General features: G+C 54.0%; 1 protein-coding gene across 1 annotated transcript; it reads left to right on the forward strand.

Moving 5' to 3' along the window:
* The first annotated feature begins 520 nt into the window (after positions 1 to 520).
* MAVS (mitochondrial antiviral signaling protein) lies at positions 521 to 13,230 on the forward strand. The gene is made up of 7 exons (XM_047068400.1): positions 521 to 590; positions 3,768 to 3,953; positions 5,096 to 5,270; positions 6,721 to 6,896; positions 7,592 to 7,748; positions 9,522 to 10,030; positions 10,944 to 13,230. The coding sequence occupies exons 2-7, from the start codon at positions 3,837 to 3,839 to the stop codon at positions 11,379 to 11,381; spliced, it is 1,572 nt and encodes a 523-aa protein (XP_046924356.1). The 5' UTR covers positions 521 to 590; positions 3,768 to 3,836; the 3' UTR covers positions 11,382 to 13,230.
* The last annotated feature ends 988 nt before the right edge of the window (positions 13,231 to 14,218 follow it).

Genomic DNA, 14,218 nt, shown 5'->3' on the forward strand with positions numbered 1-14,218 from the left:
AAGAACCACACCCAGAAGGCTGGGCAAGCCCACAGTGGCGCACCTGCCCTGCTCCCACCTACCCAGCCTCCGTCCACCGTGATCCTGCTTCCTCAGGCCCAGCATTGGCGTCGCGCCCGTGCGAACTTTGGTGTCACCCGATATTTATTGAGCACTAACTGTGTGCCAGGCCCTGGGCGCCCAGGTGCAAACGACATAAAGACCTTCACTCCTCAAATTACTGGGTAGGAGGAGTAGGAAGCATGGGGACCACTGACTCCGAGATCAGCCATCCACTTGGATTCTGGCCAGACTCTGGATTTCTCCTAGAAGTTTCCCGAGACAAACACGGAAAGAAAATAATTTTATCTTTTGCGCCCCAGCAGGAACCTAGGTCGGTCCGGTGCACCCGTCCGACAAGTCCAGGCCCCCAAGCCAAGGCCAAGCACCCACCCCCGCCGCCCAGGGGCGCGGGCTGGCCGCGAAGCCCCGCCCCGCCGTTGGCCAATGGCCGCGCGGTCCCGCCCCTCCCCACCCTCCCCCTCCCCTGTAGGGGAGGGTTCCGGAGTGTCCCGGGAGGTCGGCCTGTCGGCGGGTCGTGGCAACCCGAGGTAAGATAGCCTACCCGGGCGCTCGGTCCCGTCGGCTCAGGACGCGCGGACGCCTCCCCGGAAGGTGGCCAGCGGCGGCAGAAGCCGAGTGGGACTCGGAGTGCGCCCGGGCGCACGGGGGTCTGGGGCGCACGGGGTTCCGGGGATAGGTCTGGCCGCGCGGGTCTGGGGAAGGGCTGGTCTTAAGGGCACACGCGGTTCGCGGCAGCGAGGGCTCCACGAGCCTCAGCCAGCACCCGGGGTGTCGCTGGGCGTCTGCTGGCACTGGAGGGGAGGTTGGGCCGGAAGGAGGCAGGCACAAGCAGCTGAGGTCCTCCAGCCGCACCGGCAGGCCGAGGGTGACCCTGGGACGAGGCCTAGCCGGGATGGGCCAACCTCCCCGAGCCGCGGCCGCGCCTAGGGGCCAGGGCCGCCGCCCTCCCCGAGATCTTTACAGTTCTCGGTGATGACACCTGCTCAGAACAGCCTCTCATCCTCCGCGGGCCTGGTCCCATCCAGGAGTCCTAGCCAAAGCAGTGAGGCCTCGCCCCTCTGGGCCCGAAGATTATTTCTTTCCGGGACGCACTCAGAGCCTCCGAGGCTGTCGGGTAGGAAATTCTCCTTGCAAGGTTGGTCCGCCCTTCTTCTCTGAGACCACAAGGAGGTGCTAAGAAAACATTGAAAAAACAAAACAAAACAACCCACCACAACAACACAGCAAACAACCACGTTCTCCTGCACGCTGTGGAGCCTCAATAACTTCTAGAAGGATAGTCAGTTACCTGAGAACTGCGACTGCTGTAGAGGGCAGGTTAGAATGCTCTCAGCCTTGTCGGAATGATGTCCATTTCGCACAAGACAAGGACTAAATATTGCAGTCTCCCAGGGGCACCCTCACCCAGTGACCCCCCTCACCCAGACAGTGGCCTTGGTCCCTCTAGTACTGTGAGTCTCACTTGCTGCAGCTGCCCCCATGTTCTGCAAGATGTATGGTGAGCTGCAAGGAGGCAACAAGTCCTGGGTTCAAATCCTGTCAGGATCACCGGTCTGCTTGTGCAACCTGGCATCATTTCTCCTCTCCTAAATGAAAGAAACCCAGGATGTGCTTGCCTAAGTGGACCATCAATATGTGAACAAATGTGGGCTTCCTTTCTTTTTGGTTGGAGCATGTTATATTTCCATGCTCCCCAAACTGTGTTACTAAGGGCTGAGGCTCAGGTGCAGAAGAATGTGTTACCTGATTCTGTCCTGGTACCTCCCTGGATGCCATGGGAAAGAAGGAGAAAAGGGTCATTTCGTCACCATAGAGTTGTTCTTTGCTCATCTCCTGAAGGCTCAGAGGACTCCCACCCCACCATCTCCTTGATCCTCTTGACCTCTGTCATTAACATTTGCCCCTCCAGGAATGTAGCACCTGGTGGCTGACGAAGGGAGGCAGGCAACATGAGGCTCTGAGGCCGGTAGACAGGACTGTCGCCCCATTTCCCATGTGGTGAGGGACTGGCAGCTCAGCTGTGCTCTGCAGCAGTGCCTCCTAGAGTCCCACCCAAGACTGACACCACCTGGCCCTCCCTTTTCTGATCCCTTCCTTCCTAGAAAATCCACTTGGACATCTAGTAGCCTCTTAAGCTTTTTCAGAATGGATCTTTGGAGTCCTCTCTGTGCCACAACTTGCCCACCAGATTTTCTGGCTTGGAAAATGGCACCATCCATGCACCTAGTGCCTGAGGAATCATCCTTGATTCTTCTCCCTTCTTCACCTCCCACATGCACAACACACTAAGAATCCAGCCACCTCTCACCACCTCCATGGTTGGCATTCTGGCCATACCCTTCACGTGGCTCCCTGCTTTAGCCTCCTGATTTGTCTTCTTGCTTCCATCCTGGTCCCTCCACAGTCTAGCTCCTCACAACTACCAGGGAGGTCTTACATAAGTCAAATCCTCTCCCTTCCTTGCTCAGAAGCCTCCTATGGCTCCCCATTTCACTCTAGAGAGAAAAAAGTAAACCCAAAACTCAAAGTCTTTTCCTGCATAAGCCCCCATAAGCCACCACTCGCAACCTCCTTGACCTTGATCTCAGCCCCTCCCCTAGTTTTTTAAACCTGGACCACCCGGAACTGATTTCTGTTCTTTAAACATGCCAAGCTTGTTTCCACCTGAGGACTTCTAATTTGCTGTGCCCTCTGCCCAAAACACTGATCTCACAGTCCAGAATGGCTCATCTCAAATGTCATTAATCCAGAAAGACTTCCTGACCAACTCTGCCTAGGCAGCATGCCCTTCTACAGGAGTTCTGTCTTCTTATCCTGCTTTATTTTCTTTATAACCTTGATTATTGTTTGGAATTTTTATTTATATGTATACTTACTGATTTGTCATCTGTCCCACCTCAATAGAATATAAATTGGATGATGGCAGAGATCTTATCCCTCTTACTCCCTACAGCTCTCCCTGAGGGGGGAAGCAGGTAAGAAATTTGCAGACAGCCCCATCTATAATTGCAAATTGTGGTAAGTGCTACTTAAGGCAATTGCTTGTAATTGAGGCGCTTGTAAATGTCAAGTTTACTAGGTTGAACTATTGTGTTGTCAAAATAAGCTCTCTGAGCCATTTTAGGGGTGAAGACAAGCCTGGAAAAGACTGGTAATTTGCCCCAGATCACACATAGTGATTGGAACTCAGCCTCCTACCCTAAGAACATGTATGTGGCAAGCTTTAATGGTGGGCCTGCAATCATGTTCTGGAAAGAAACTGATCCCGGAGCCTGATAATTTTCCACTAACTAGCAAGCCCTTATTCTTGGTACTTCATTTTCTTCACCTTTAAAGTAGGATGATCTTATTATTATCCTTTTGGGCTTTTTTTCTCCCTAGTACACCCCAAAGAAGTAGCACTTCTTGCTTTCAGCAACGAGGGGCACATACAGACCTTAGGACAATGGCAGGGAGTCAGAACTCTCCGCAATACCAACCAACCTACAAGACAGAAATGGGGCCTAGATCTTCTGGATCTTATTTCTTTTGTTCATCAATTCATTTTTTATTTTTTGAGGGCCTCTGGACTTGGGCAGTAATAAAATTGGATGATTAAAGAAAGAAGCAAAACATTCCAAAGAGTTGAGAAAGAAAGAAGTAATTGCCTTTTTGTCCGATCCCACTCCCAACTCTGTTGCCATATGTGGTGTGTTTTCTTCCAGTCTTTTTTCCCCTCTCAGCCCATCCTTTTTTGGGCCAGTGCCCTCTGTCACTTCAGAACCTGGACAGCGATGACGTTTGCTGAGGACAAGACTTACGAGTATATCCGCCACCATTACAGCAATTTTGGTCATATTCATGTTCTGGAGATTCTGCCTTATCTGTCCTGCCTCACAATAAGTGACCAGGTGAGCTGGGGCATGACAGCCAGCCACTGACTTGGGGCAGGCTGGGGGTTCAGAGCTTCACCCAAAGCCAGGGCCAACTCCTTCCTTCTTGGTTGTTGTCTGCATCCTGCTTCCTGACCTTGACGCTTCTCTAACTTGCTGAATCAAGTGTGGGTCAGGATGGCCTTTCCAACATGGCTGAGCGCCCTCTCGTGTCCATTTGGTGTAGTGCTAAAAAATATGGTGCCAGCTGCCTGAGATTTCTGGGCTTCAATCCCCGTTCTGCTTCGGTGGGAACCTTCCTTTTCTTCAGTCTGTCTTGTCATTACTCCTCCTCAGTTTTGACTCCGTTCTCCTTGTCATGGAGCTCTGTCCTGGCAGGGAGTCCAGGGCTCAGTTTTGAGAGTTCATGGGAGCCAGACCACCCTTATCTATTAGAACTGGCTGTGGCCCCAAGTGAAGCGGGGCCAGCCGCCTCCCAGTTTCAGCTGCTCCCAGATGGCCCGGGCCTTCTGCTGCCTCAACGCGGCTGAGGTGGCAGTGGTGAGGTGGCCGTAGCGGTGGAGCAGGCCTGTGGCTGACAAGGTCTGCCCCTGCCCTCCTGCCTTGCATTTGGGGGCTTGTGGGGATGCCTTGTGACCAGTTCTGCAGTAAATGTTTTCTGTGGCTTTTCGTTTCTGCTGTCTGGTTGCTTGTCTGAATGTGGGAATTCAGTCTGTATGTGAGATTTAAAACCTTTGCCGCCCCGAGATTCCCCATCCTCCTGATTCTTAGGTCAGCTGCCTCTCTTCTCCTTTTGCCTCCTTTCATCTCCTGTTCCCTATGCACCCTTTTCCTCCTCTGCTAATCCAAACCCTTTCTTTTTGCTTTGGGGGCTGCATAAACTGAGGAACTGCCAGGTTCCTCACCAGTAGAGTAGAGGTCATGGCATTAAGATGATTCACACACAGCCCTGAGCTCAGAGCGTGGCACACACTAAATCCTACTTCCTGGAAGCTGCCTTTACACTTGGGCCCAGACACTGGCCTTGTCCTGGGCTCTGACCTGGTTTTGCATGGCTGCCGCACTCTTGTGGCTACTTGGTGTCTCTCTCTGCAGCTGTCCCTGAGTGGGGAAGGGTCCAGGGCCACCTGGCTTGAACAGGGCATCTGGCTGTGTTCCAGGAACGACTGCGGGCCTACTACCAGCTCTGGGGGAACCAGGGCACCCTCTGGGAGCTCTTCAACAGCCTTCGGCGGCGGACTGGCTGGGTGGAATCCTTCATCAAGGCCCTGAGGATCTGTGAGCTGGCTGGTCTTGCTGACGAAGTGGCCTCTGTCTACCAGAGCAACCTGCCCGGTGAGCTTCTTGCCCTGGCCCTCCTCATGGAACCCCTGTCGTTCCCCTGGCCTCCACTCTGTCTGTCCCCTCGCCCCTGTACCTCCTGCCTTCCACTGTCCCCTTCCCTCCCATCACTCCTGGGCAGTGGACAAACCTGGGTGTCAATCCCAGCTTAGCCTCTTGTTAGTCATGTCCCTTTGGTGAAGTGCCTTAATTTCCCTAAGCCTCAGTCTTCTTCTCTGTAAAATGGGGTTAATGGCCAGACATCTACGTCATAGGGCTGTGGTGGATACCATGGGACAGTGGGTGGCATGTTGAGTGCTTAGCTGGGGCTGGGTGCCTCCCGTGTGCTCAGCAAGTGGGCCTTCTAATTTGTGTGGCTGTGACATTTGCCTCCCATTCCTTTCCCACTTCCTGTCTTCTCCCTCAGTTCACCTTTCCTCTCTCCATTCCTCTCTTCTCTTCCTCTGCTTCATGTCTCCTCTTTCTCCCTCATGGGTTCCTTCTTCCTTTCCCTCATCTCTTCCTCTCCCCCTAGCATCTCCTGGAGCCTTCTAGGTCCCCCACTCCAGCTGCCCAGTTACTCCTCAGCTCCCTTTCTTTTTTTTTTTTTTTTTTTTAATTTTTTTTTTCAACGTTTATTTATTTTTGGGACAGAGAGAGACAGAGCATGAACGGGGGAGGGGCAGAGAGAGAGGGAGACACAGAATCGGAAACAGGCTCCAGGCTCTGAGCCATCAGCCCAGAGCCCGACGCGGGGCTCGAACTCACGGACCGCGAGATCGTGACCTGGCTGAAGTCGGACGCTTAACCGACTGCGCCACCCAGGCGCCCCTCAGCTCCCTTTCAATGCTCCCTGCCAGGTTGAGTGCCGGAGGGATCTGGTCAGGTCAGGTCTGAGGGGACAAGACAGGAAGAAAACTCAAGCCAGCCCTATGTATGTTTTAGACTAGAGATGACTCCTGAGACACTGCTCAGATTTAAAGCCTTAGAACAGCCCTACTCCCCCCCTCCCCCCGCCATTTGCTTTCTTTTTTTCCTCCCTTCTTTCTGAGGAAACAGCATCAGGTCAGGGGTTAGTTAGGGGTGACAACCGCCTACAAGGAGGAGAAGAAAGCCACTGGGTTCCAGAGTGCTGAGGGACAGAGAAGTGGTGACTGCTGACCCAGTCTGGTTGTGAGAGGCCTGTGAGGTGCCCCACATGCTCCCCACCCCCATTCCCTTCTCTTCTACCCTTCCACTCCTTTTACCTCTTCTTGTCTTTGTCCTCCCTACCTCCTCTCTCCTTCCTGCCTCCCACTCAGTGAATCTTGTCTCTTCTAAGGAGTACATCCCACCTCAGGACAGCTTTTGGAGCTGTGGGGGTGCCTATAGTCATGGCTCTGGGGGTCCAGGAGCATCCAGGCCTCTCCTGTCACTGGGAGTTCCTCTGACTCCTCCTTGACATCACTGTATCTTTGTCTTCCAGGGGTCCCGAAGAACTGCCCCCCAGCCCCACTGGAACCACAGTTAGCTCCTGCTGAGGTTCCAGGGCCCTCCACACCTGCCGTGGCCCCCAGCACCCCCCACAACGGCTACAGAGAGGAGGAGCCAAGTTTCCCCATGCCTGTCCAAGACACTGAGCCGCCAGGGTCCCTAGGAGAGGTGTGTTCTCACGCCTAGTCTGGACCCCTGCTTTTGTGTTCCTGTCTGCCCAGCCTCTAGAAGCTCTCTTCTGCCCCCACCACAAGTCATGCCTAACCTCTGCTCAGAACCTAAGGGCTCCCCCAATGGAGATATGCCCCAAACCAGCTCTCAGACTGCTGACTAGGGCTTCACCCTATGGCAACCCCCAACCCTCTTATCAACCAGCTGTGAGGTCACAGTATGGAGGTCTTTGAAGTGGTCCGTGTGAGATGTTGAGCTGGATCGAAGGACCGGAGAATGACCACTGGAGGAGTGCTGGGGAAGGAGATGATGGGGTAGAGGGTAGATGGAGTAATTATTGCCAGTAAAGTCAAGTTCAGGGCGAAAATTACTGATTCTATTGAGATGTGATGAGCAGGCAGTAGGGTGTTCAGGAGACACCAGACCATGGACTTGAAGCCCAAGAAAGGGGTCTGTGCAGTAGCCTCAGAGAGGGGGACATTTGATAGGGCCAGGCAGATGAACAGAGACTCCCCATGGGATGGTATGTGTTCTCTGTAAGGTACGTTCCTGTGGACAGAGGGTCTGGCAATGATCAAAGCCGGGGCGAGGGGCTTCCCTGGTTTCTGTGCTCCATGGCACAGGCTGAGGCCGGTGGGAGATGCCTGCTCCTGGGAGAAGCAGCTGCCTCATTTCCATTTTCCCTCTTGCAGAGTTCAAAGAAAGTCCCACAGACACCCAGTTCTGGGACTGTCCTGAGGAGGCCAGCTAGCCCCCTGGAGCCCTCCTCTGACATGGCAGCCCTCAGCCCTCTGACCTCCAGTGGGCGTCAGGAGCAGGACACAGAACCAGGCAGTGCCCACATAGCAGGTACGTATGTGACCTGGAGCCATAGGACCTCTCGGACCTCCCAGAGGGTGAAGACTAGAGTTGCCCCTCTGGCTTCCTTGGACAGGAGGCGAGGGTGGGAATAAAGGGAGTTTACCTCAGGAGCAACCCAATTCCTTGAGGGTGTATTAGTATTTTCTACGTAACAACCCATTCCAACATTTAGTAGCCTAAAATAGGACTATTTGGCTCGTGATTCTGTGGGTCAGGAATTTGGGCTGGCTCAGGGTAGTTCTTGGGATCTTGGCTGGATTCCCTCTCGCGTACACACCCGTGTACGCACTGCTTACTTACGCCTGTTGGCGGGGTGGGGGGGGGCACCTTGGTTCTCTTCAGTGAGTCCTCATCTTTCACCAGACAAGTCTGTTTCCTGGCAGCTGAGCAGAATTCTGAGAGAGCAGACTCCTGGGGCAAAGGCTCAAAACTGGCAGTCTTCCCTCCTGCCTCATTCTGTGACCCAAACAAGTCCCAGGCCAGCCCAGAGTCAAGGAGTAGGGAACAGACTCTGTCTCTAGATGAGAGGACTGACAGTCACATTGCAGAGGATGTGGATACAGGCAGGGGAAGAGCATTAGGGCCATTTGTGGATTCTGCTGAGGGGACCCTGTGGGGTTCACCAGGACCTGGAGGACAGTGTGGAAGAGCTGGGCTACTTATTGGCAGGGGCCCTTAGAGCCCTTAGGTGCTGCCCTACCCCTAGTGGGGCTCTAGCTCCCAATAAATCACTAAAACTTCTCAGCCCCCAGAGGAAGTATGATTTTCATCAGTTAAGGGCCTGGGCCCCAAAACCAGATCTCAGTTCCCACCCTCGGGAATATAGAGCTGTTCACTTTGACTTCCCAGGATGGCATCTCTCTGCTCCGTTGTTTCCTAAGCTGTATTCCATGTAACACTATAGCCTGACCAGCCTTTGGTGCCCCTGGGACAGCCACAAGGCACCTGAACAGTTAAAGGCTCTGAGAAGCCATCTCAGTGCCCTCCACTCCTTTCACCCCAGAACTCTTCCCCAAGCACCCATTTGTACTTTGCAATGTCAGCTTGCCATGGGACACCTTTCAGGAAATGCTGCTGTGGACCAGGGAGGCAGAGGGCACTTAGATTTCAATACATGCGTGGATGCAGGTCCCACGAGGTTCTGTGGTGTCAGATTTTGGTGGGGGTGGGGTGGTACATCAGAATTACTTCTGGCCTTTGTCAGCCATAGGGCCTGGCACGTGTATTCTCAGAGTACCATGGGGGATCTGGATATAAATGCCTATATGGACTGTTACCACCTGCTGAGCCATCGTGCTGCCCTTTGCCGTGATCCAGGGTGGCTCCTACTGGTGGGGGAGGGGAAGGTGGCAGAGGGAGGAGCATCCAGAATTCCACCAAGCTAATGAGCAGACACAGGAGGAAAGGGGGGTGTCCCAGGCAGGAGAAGAAAGAGGAGAGGATAATTAATGATCTTCAAGCTCCTAGATGCTGTAAAGGGGAGGAACCATTTCATTCTTAGAGAACAGACTTGACTTTAGGTCAAGGACTAAGGCTAGATAGGGCTGAGGATGCGCCTGCAGCTGTTGGACCTCGGGGCCTGGGAGCAATGACCAAAGGGACTGTGGAGTCTCCATGGGAGGATGTTGGGAGGCCTGGGTGCAGTAGGGACTTGAGCTGGGGAACTGAGACCCTTCTTCAGCTCTCTGATCCCAGGTGACTGTGCTTTTAGGGTAACAGTCCTGTGGGTTTGTGTTTTCCCTTTTATTTTACCACCTGCAGGCATGGCCTCCAGCCTCACATCACCCCGTGGGCCTGTGTCTCCATCTGTCTCCTTCCAGCCACTGACCCGTTCCATCCCCAGGGCAAGCCGCTTGCCAGGACCCTCAGTATCAGCTCCGCCTACTGGCATCTCCTCCTCTTCCCCTGGCTTGGCCTCTTCAGGGGGTGCTGGTGACCATGGTGAGGCTACCATCTGCCCTGGGGCTGGGGTGTTGGCCAGCTCATTGACCACCAGCGTGGCACCCTCCAAAGTGCCTACCAACTCAGCATTTGATAGAACGATGCCTTCCAAGTTGCCTGCCAGCTCGAAACCCTCTGGTACAATGTCTACTAACGTGCTCACTAGTCTACCGCCATCCAAACTGCCTATCAACTCCACACGTGCTGGCACAGTGGCACCCAAGGTGCCTACTGGCTTGGTGCCTGACCACAGGATGTCCACAAGCACAGCGCCCAGCACGGTGCCTGCCAACACAGTGCCCCCCGTCAGGAGCAGCATATCCTCAGGGGTGAGTCTTTGCCCTTCTACCAGTGATCCAGGCTTTCCCCCCGAGCCCTATCCTTGGACCCTTTCCAGTCTCCATTCTGTCTCCAGCCTGGGCTGTGCCAGGGCTTCTTTTCAAGGGTATAGGGATAGCTGAGATCCGGCCTCTTCTGGACCCCACACCAAATCCTTTAGAGTACTAATAATCATTAGAGCTCTTGAGTGTGGATTCCTAGGAGGGGTGGGTGTGGCGGCCATCCCCACTGGTCATGTGCATCAACCCGTTTAGAGCTCAAAGCCATACATTAGGCCTAGCAGCACCATTTTGCAGATGAGGGAACTGTGAGGGATAGAGCTGGATGGCCTGTCTGCCTCAATCCTTGCTCTTCACCCCCAGGATATCCAGTCTGCTTCTCCATTATCAGGGCTTTGTAGATAGCAGTCTCAGCCTGAGACAGCCACACTGACCCAACAGCCCCCCACAGCTGCCCCTTCTGGGCCAGCACATCTAGTCCTGCTCCTGTTGTCTGCCTGGAAGAACCAAGTCCAAGGGACCCGTTAAGCACATGGCCAGGCCTCTGACCCTGTGGCTGCTCCATGGCCTCAGCCCCGGCAGAATGTTGAAGTAGGATGGGGCCACAACTGCCAAGGGCTCTAGGAGGGCGGGGGTGAGCTCACAAGCAGGCCAGTGAGTAGGGAGAGGGGTACCTTGGAGAAAGTTACCACTGATACCACTGCAGAGGCTTGGACACCTCCTCTCTCAGTGCCCTCCTGCACCATCATTGGGTTGAGTCTCCAAGAGAGGGTGGCTTCCTCCCATACTGTGGGCTGGGAATTGGAGGGTTGAGATGCTAGTTCATGTATTGGCTGGGAATGGGGCCACCCATTTGGGTGTCCAGCCATCCCCAGTCCCTTCCAGCCCTTCCTTTCTTTCTCAGGAGACGCCTCCAGTGGCTCCAGAGCCCACAGGCACCTCCACCAGAGACAGCTTGCCCGAGCCAGACCACAACTCTGCCACCTGGGGCTCCGAGTTGGAGCTGAGCAAGCCTGGCCGGCTGGTCTCCCACATGGACAGCGAGCCGTTCTCAGGCTGCTCTGCGGACCTGGCCCTCAGCTGCAGCAAGTCCTTGGGCGCAGGGCCTGACAACGCCCCAGAGGAGAATGAGTACCAGTCAGTGGATTCCATTAGGATCCAAGTGGCCCAGGATCCCAGCATTGACCTGGTAGAGGGTAGTCCCGGGCCTCCTGCTGCCCCACAGCCCTCAGTCAAGGACAAGTTTGTCCCGGCCAGATTCTATGCTCCATGGCTTGGGGCAGCTGCAGCTGGGGCTCTCTTCGCCATGCTCTTGGCTGTGCTGTATAGGCGGCGCCTGTGAAGCCCCTAGGGCCTCCCTGTCCCGAGTCTGCTCCCTTCCCTGCAGGACATCTAGCCCAAGCACGGACTGTGCTATCTCCCCGTCTTGTCCCTTTCATGGGGCTCGTGGAGCCTGGGCCTGAGGAGAGCCGGCGGGGTGGGGGGGGGGTGCACAGACTGAGTGCAGACCAGATTTCTGTCCCAGCCCGTGCCCTCCCCATGTACTCCAGACTTCATACACCTCACAATCTGGTCTGTGGCCTTTATTCTCTGGAGGAGGTGAGGTACCCCCATCCAGACCGTTTGCTCAAGTCCACAGATGAGGTGGTGCTGCTAGATCATGCAGGGGGTCAGAACCCTCCCCCTCCCCCCCATCCTGCCCTGGTGCCTGGTGGCCAGCAGATGTGCGGGGTGGGGGATCCCACAGGACCTTGCTCCAGACCCTAAAAGCCCCAGGAACCTAAGGGTGATCCATTTCCAGGGACCTGGCTGCTTGAGGTCCCCCAAGAAGCGAGGGAAGTCCAGAGGTTCCCCTGGACCCCTAGGGAACCTAAGGCAGCTGCTAGGCCTGAGGACTGTCTCTGAAGCCCCTCTCCAGTCTCCTCACCCCCATTTCCCCTTTTCCTCCCTCTGGTCTCTGTGGTCTTTAGCTTGGTGGTGGTGGGGAGGGGGGTTTGGGAAGGAGAGACCTGCCAGGGTAAGCTCAGGCCAAGGTTTGGATTTCAGCTCCACCCCTTCCTGGGCTGTGTGGCCTTGACAAGATGATCAGACTTCTCTGGTCTTGCTTCCCCACATGGCCAGTGAGTATCATGGCTCATTTCCCCTGGGCTCTTCTGAGATTGAAGCACACAAGTGTTTGTCAAGTGCCTGCATTCCCCAGAGTAGGTGACTGCTGATAGCTGCCCCTACCTCTCCCCTGCCAAGCCTGGTAGACATGAGGGTATAGGAGGCAGAATGCCCAGTGGGTAAGGGTGCAACTCTGTAGTTTGGGGTGGGGCCTGTACCCCACTCGAACTTTCACTCACTCTGTCCTCTGTCACTGTGCTCTCTATTAACCTCTCTGTGCCTCAGTTTCCTCAGCTGTAAAATGAGGATGAATAGTAAAATTTTATATGTATATAAAAACAAATCTCCTAGTGTGATGAGGATTAAATGAGTTTATCTATATGAATCTTAGAATGGTTCCTGGCATTTATTAAGTGTTGGATACATGGTGCTGTAAATGTGGAGGGGTTGGAGTGATTGGCTACACCTTACGAGGCAGATCCAGACCCTGCTACCTCCCCTCACTCCCTTTATATTTGTTTCTTATTCATCTTGTGCATTGGGGAGCGGGGAGGGAGGCATATCTAGTGGCAAAGCAGTGCAGGGTGAGGCCTGGGGCCCCCCAGCAACCAGATGGGTTGGGGAATATCCTCATGGGTTCTTTTCAGGCAGTTATCTCTGGACAAGAAGCAGGCATAGGAGACCCAGAAGCCACTTCCATTCCTGTTCTCTGCACGAGACAGACTAGCACTCTGGGGGGATACTGGGGGTAGTAGCTGTGTACTCCCCCAAATATCAGCTGGTAAGTCCTGTACCCTGCTTTGGCTGCTAAGGCCTTTCTTTGCACTGCCCTAGGGGGCTTCAGTGACCTCCACCTTGAATGACCTCTCCTCCCTCTGAATTTCTTTTCAACCCTCAATCCAAACCCAACAGCCTGCACCCTAAAATCAGGAGAGGTCCTTACCCAAGTTGTCTGCACCACTCCCCATCACCTTTGCTCTTAACCAGCCCTCTTTTAGCCCTCCCTCATTCTCAGATACCCAGGTCAGTAAAGAATTCATGGACAGGTACTAGTTTTATTATTTTTTAAATTTTCATTCATTCATTCATTCATTCATTCATTCATTCATTTAAAGTAATCTCTACACCCAACGTGGGGCTCCAACTCACAACCCCAAGATTAAGAGTCATATTCTCTACTGACTGAGCCAGCCAGACACTACCCCCTGGTACTAGTTTTAATGTGTTACCCTCCCAGAATAGCTTTGGAAAAGAGTATCTCAAGAAAGTAATATGTAGTCCCAAAGGATGTTACTTAGCTGGTGGAATTTCAAGCACAATGACCAGCCATGTGGGAGAGACCTTTGTGTAAGGTGTATAGGAATCATTCAGGGACCTACCAGGCATTTTTCAGATTTTTAAAGATTTTTTTTGAAAGATGGAGAGCACATGAGTAGGGGGGAGGGGCAGAAGGAGAGAGAGAGAGAGAGAGAGAGACAGATAGAATCTCAAGCACAGAGCCTGACATGGGGCTCAATCCCATGACCATGGGAAAATGACCTGAGCCAAAATCAAAGAGTCGGATGCTGAACTGACTGAGCCACCCAGGTGCCCCCTACCAGGTAGTTTTCAAATGATGCTGCCCAGAAGCCCTAATCCTGGCCTACGTGAAACAGCATCCCTACTTTGGCCGTTGTCAACTGAAGGTCTCTAAAATGCCAACTTGAAGCAGGGTTGGGAATTGGCCAGTGCAATGAGGCCTGTGGCCAGGAGAGGACTTGGGGTAGTTGGTAAGATATGTCAGATTTCAGGAATCCTGGGGTTTGAAGTGAGGCTTTCAGCTGCAGGAGGGTGTGTAGGAGGAGAATGACACAGGTCACTCCCACCACCATGGCCTGGACCACATGGAGGCCAGAACCCCAGGAGAGGACACAGAACCTCTACCCTCAGTAGACTGGGAAACTTGGCACTTATACTGGGAGACTTGGCAAAGCACACTTCACCTCAGGGTGAAGGCCGGGGTGGGGCCAGAGGCTCAGTGCCATCCTGATCCGTTAGGGACTCACCACCTGTCAAAATACAATCCCTCTCTAC

Source organism: Lynx rufus, unplaced genomic scaffold, assembly GCF_022079265.1.
Source record: "Lynx rufus isolate CCGP_SWC_20201006 ecotype Redwood Valley unplaced genomic scaffold, mLynRuf1.p SCAF_8, whole genome shotgun sequence".
Taxonomy (NCBI): domain Eukaryota; kingdom Metazoa; phylum Chordata; class Mammalia; order Carnivora; family Felidae; genus Lynx; species Lynx rufus.